Source organism: Fukomys damarensis, unplaced genomic scaffold (assembly GCF_012274545.1).
Source record: "Fukomys damarensis isolate Sample0158 unplaced genomic scaffold, DMR_v1.0_HiC HiC_scaffold_39, whole genome shotgun sequence".
Lineage (NCBI taxonomy): Eukaryota > Metazoa > Chordata > Mammalia > Rodentia > Bathyergidae > Fukomys > Fukomys damarensis.
The window spans coordinates 60,331,164-60,336,207 of NW_022900951.1; the positions used below are offsets into that span (position 1 = coordinate 60,331,164).

The 5,044-nt window shown below is 38.5% G+C and overlaps 1 protein-coding gene across 1 annotated transcript in view; it reads left to right on the plus strand.

Moving 5' to 3' along the window:
- The first annotated feature begins 796 nt into the window (after window positions 1-796).
- The window catches only part of Magee1 (MAGE family member E1), a 9,511-nt gene continuing 5,263 nt past the window's right edge, over window positions 797-5,044 (plus strand). The window contains exon 1 of the mRNA XM_010639041.3: window positions 797-893. Within this exon, the coding sequence (XP_010637343.2) occupies window positions 797-893 (97 nt within the window). The remainder of the gene's footprint in view (window positions 894-5,044) is intronic.

Genomic DNA, 5,044 nt, shown 5'->3' on the forward strand with positions numbered 1-5,044 from the left:
CTGTTTGTTTTTCCCCTCAGTACTGGGGATCAAACTCAGGACCTTGTGCTTTTGAGGCAGGTGTGGTGTCAATGAGCCAAATCCCTAGCCCTCAAGTGTTTTAAATATAGCCCTAAATAAGCAGGTTTTTAGCCAGATAGAGGCTGTGTGGTTTGCATAGCCCTATGAAATTGTACCCATCAGCTAGCCACAGATTAGATAAACCTGGGAGATATAAAAAACAAACCCTCATCTACTGCCCTTCAGTGTTCTCTGATCCAGAGATTTCCTGCTGTGCTTTTGAGATACTTTACATATTTCCATAGATACATAACTCTCCCCTTTGATTCTTCTCTCCCTTGAGGTTTCCTTGCCCTTCCCACATTTTGGGTTGTACCCTGAAACCAGGCTCTGGAAGGTCTCAACCTTAGATGAGCTTCCCAACCACACCACCCTCTTCATTGACTAAATAAAATTCATGTAATTTGACCACTTTGTGGTCATGTCTGCTTTTATCAGAAACTAATTTCATTAAACTCTCTACAGTAAGAAGATACAAAATGGTGGAGCAATTAGTGTCAGTAATCCAGCTTCTCCATGACAAAGTGTCTAGAATCTGAAAAACAATAGTTTGGAGAGGAATGAAAGAGAAAGGAGGGTACATAGGAACCACAAGGGAACTGACAGAAGAGAAGAAAAAAGCATTAAGTGACACATAAGATGTGGCTATGCCACAGAGGAGAGATCTTGGGGCCACTGACAGCAGCTGGCTAACTACCAACCAGGAGGTAAAGTGAAACTAATAATTGCTGTGATCATGGAGTACTGCATTAGGGTGAGGAGAATCTTATGCAGTTGTGGACAGCAGGAAGAATGCAAGACACTTCCAAGCAGCACTCCAGAGTCAACAGTTGGTGAGTTAAGTGGTGAAATGCCAGAGGACACATTTATGCAGAGAAGCTGATTGGGACACCACTGTTGGGATGGGCTGGATGTTTGAGCCTCGGTCCCAGAACAGCTCCTAGATTGCTTCACACTACTAAGTTTCCAGAATGGATGAGGTAAGGACAGTCATGAGAGACTGCCAGCAGTTGGAGAGCAGGGGGGGTCATGGTGAGAGGCAGGATTTTTTCCTGTGGACAGAAACCAGTTTCAGCCTGAGTTTTACAGGATTGGAAGCTTACATTGGTGTCGTGTTCCCACTGCTAAAGGGAAACCCCAAACAGAGACTTATGGCATGTTATTTCTCAACTAGTCCTGATAGATACCACTGTAACTGATTAGACTGTTACTGCTGTAGTTGAATTATTGCATAGGAATAATCCTAGCTCTGGATGATTTAGGACCAGTGAATTTTCCTGACAAATCCACCATCACACAAAACGAGAAGGACAGCAAGATTTCCTAACCCAAGAATGATGACTAGACAAAACTCTGCAGTAATGCTTTCAACCAGGCAGAAAAAGGTCCTGCATCTGAGTTAATTTCAGTTATGCAATGGAGGTATCAGAGGAGTAAACTGAGTTGAGCACTCAGACTCTCTGGCAACGAATCTACTTGGGAATCACATATGCAGCATCACATTGGAATATCTGTATTCTCATTGGATATTTTATTGATTTAAATTTGTGTATATTTTTAATTTATTTAGTAATGTGGAATTATATTCTTTAATGGTTTCATATGTAAATTAGGTTATTACACTTGTATATTTGTTTTTTCATTAGCTCTGATTTAATAGGTATCTAGGTTCTGTCCCTCATCTCAGCTCTTTATATGGTTTCTTTTCCTCAAACTCCAAGATGATATTATTAACATAGTTCTTTATTCTTTCTCCAGCCATGTGAACTCCTGCTTCCTACTTTTTAAATTCACCATACTTAGCCTACTCACAGTCACTTCTATCTTCACTTGTATAATTCCTTCTTCCTTCCCATCCTAAGAGGTTGACTCTTCCATATCTTACCAGCTTATGGTTCTCCCTATCAGTAAGTTCTGATAACCACAGCTTTTATCAATCACAAATTAAATCACTTTCACCCTTTTTTCACCCTTACTCTAACACAATATCCTCTGATAACCCTGAATACTAAAAATTCAACTCAACTAAAAATACTCTATTAAAATCAGACTTCACAGCATTTTTTCTTCTCACTTACTACTACTCTCCCTTTCTGCTCAGCATCACTCATCCAAATGACTCCCTCATTCTCCCCACCCCAACTCTCCTCCCTTACAGGGTAGCAGCCACAAATAATAAATGGTCATAGTGTACATAGAGAATAGACAAAGGGAGTAAGAGTGACTGCAAGGACTATCAGAGAAGTGTTATAAGATTGAATCTATGGATGATATTATAGATAGAAGCAATTCCTTTAGCAAAATATAGAGATATGTTCAAAAATCACTTAATGTGAATAACAGAAGGGGAAAATAGTAGCACTGGGCATACAAAGTGGAAAATTATGCATAGGGAGGCAGCATCCTACTAAAACTCTCCATGTAAGCCACAAACTCTCCTCACTTCTCTAGTCCACGACCTGCAGTAACTCCACCCCCTGAGAAAGGGAGATGAATAAAGAGGGGGCCACATATGATTTTAAAATATATATAACCAAACACAGGTACAAGTAGGAGAATGGGTTCCCCTACTCTCTCAAGGGAGAACAAGGGATCATAAAGGGAGAAGAAAACAATTACCAAGTAGAAATCTATGAAAAGTTCTTAGAAGGGATGCAGAAAATAGATGAGTTCACAGCGAAAATGAACCAAAGGTTTACAACAATTATATCTATATGCCCGCAGTAGATTTTTGGAAGACAGGTAAAAAACTGGACAAGCTAATCAAAGAAGTTCAAAATTTCAATGACAGATTCAACAAGAATATGAAATCCTTGAAAAGATGTCAGAGAGAAATACCTGGAATGAAAAACAGCACAGAATTCATACAATGCAGAAATGACTAATGTGAAGACATGAGAGAGAGAGAGAGAGAGAGAGAGAGAGAGAGAGAGAGAGAGAGAAACATGGGGAGACTGTCCAGAAGCTACTAGATGACAATAAGACCAATCTAAGGCTAGTTGGAGTTAGGAAAAAAACGTAGATGATAACACAGATGGATTCACTAATGTACTTACAGAAGTTATGGAAGACAATTACCAAATATAAGAAAAGAATTTAAAATACAAGTAAGTGATGCTTATACAACATCAAACAATTATGATGAAAGCAGTTCACCAAGGCATATTATCATTAAATTAATGACCCAATTCAAAAATAGGCATCTGAAATGAACAAACATTTCTCAGACAAAGAAGTAGAAAGAGCAAATAAACATATAGCAAAATGTTCAACATCACTGGTCATGGGGGGCAAATGAAAACAATGCTGAGATTCCATCTCACCCCAGAAAGAATGGCCTCTATCAAGCAATCATCCCAAAACAAATTCTGGTAGGGCTGTGGGAAAAAAGGAACACTTCTTCATTGTTGGTGGGTGTGTAGAATGTTGCAGCCATTGTGGAAATCAGTAAGGAGATTACTCAAAACACTAGAATTAGAGATCCCATTTGACCCAGGTATTCCCCTGCTGGGTACCTTCCCAAAAGAATTGAAAGCATCATACTACACTGATATACGCACTCTCATATCTATTTTATTTATTTTTTATTTTTTATTTTTTTTTTGGTACCGGCAATCGAACTCGAGTCCTTGTGCTTGCAAGGCAGGTGATGGAACCACTGAGCTAAATCCCCAGCCCCACTCTCATGTTTATAGCGGCACAGTTTGTAATAGCTAAAACTTGGAAACAGCCCAAATGCCCAGCAACTGATAACTGGATAAAGATTTTTTATAAAATGGAGTAGTTATCAGCTATAAAATATGATAAACTAGAGACTTTTGTAGCTAAATGGATATACATTGAAGCCATACTCTTCAGTGAAATAAATAGGACATACATGTGCATATACCCAATTGTTTCTCTGGTATGACAAACTGAAAGTATAAATGAGGACCAAAATATATATAGATATTATGAAATGGGGAGAAAAGGTCCAAAGAGGAAAGGGGTGTAGGGAGGGGAGTGAGAAAAGGAAAGAAGGGAAAGAAAAAATATGAGAAAAAAAGAAATAAAAACCCCAGAAGCAAAGCCTCTGTAAATGATGGCAGGGGAGGGGAGGGAAGGGGAATGGGGAAAGACAAGAACCAAGATCTGTCACGTACAGGTACAAGCTCCCAGTGATGAATGTGATCATAATGTATGCCTAAAATGTACCAATAGACAATGAATAAATACAAAAGAATGACATATCTGAGGTGTTTGTAGGAAAATGTATGCGCCTGGAAAATATACAAGACACACAAACTTAAATCAAATATGGTATCTCTCATTTAAGTGTGACAAAGTACCACAAAGAAAACATTAAAGGATGGATAGAAAGGGACAAGGGGGCAGATCTCCAGTAGGGAAGTGGTCCAAGGGAACAAGAGTGAAGCATGAGGAGGAGAAGAAGGAGAAATTAGAGGAATAAAAATGTGCCAATGTGAGGGAATTTAATAACCCCAGTTAATGTAAACACTATAAGCCATAACAACAGCTAAGACAAATAATACCACAAATTCCAAAATGGGGATAGGGGAACTGGAGGGGGAGAGGGGAGGGGATAAAAAACAAAGAAACTAGCTGTAATATGTACATATAACCATTCCCCAAGATAATTGTAAATTGAATGAATTGCAAATATATATTAATAAAAAATCAGTCTACTGTTGCTTACATTTAAATACACAATTTACAGTTCACTTCTTTCATCTCTTCATTTGCATATTGGAAACTTTCTTCTCAGTATTTAGCCACTTTAGTGTGGGCTTGCCAGTGATAAATTTACTATTTTATTTTCTGGAAATATCTTTATTTTTTTTTTTGTTTTTTTTTGGTTACCCAGGATGAACTCTAGGATCAAGTGATCCATCTGACCCTCCTAGGAAGCTGAGACTACAGACTGGGTCACCACAGCAGTCTGTCCCTATTGTTCCTTCATTTTTGATGGGCAGTTTCAGAATTC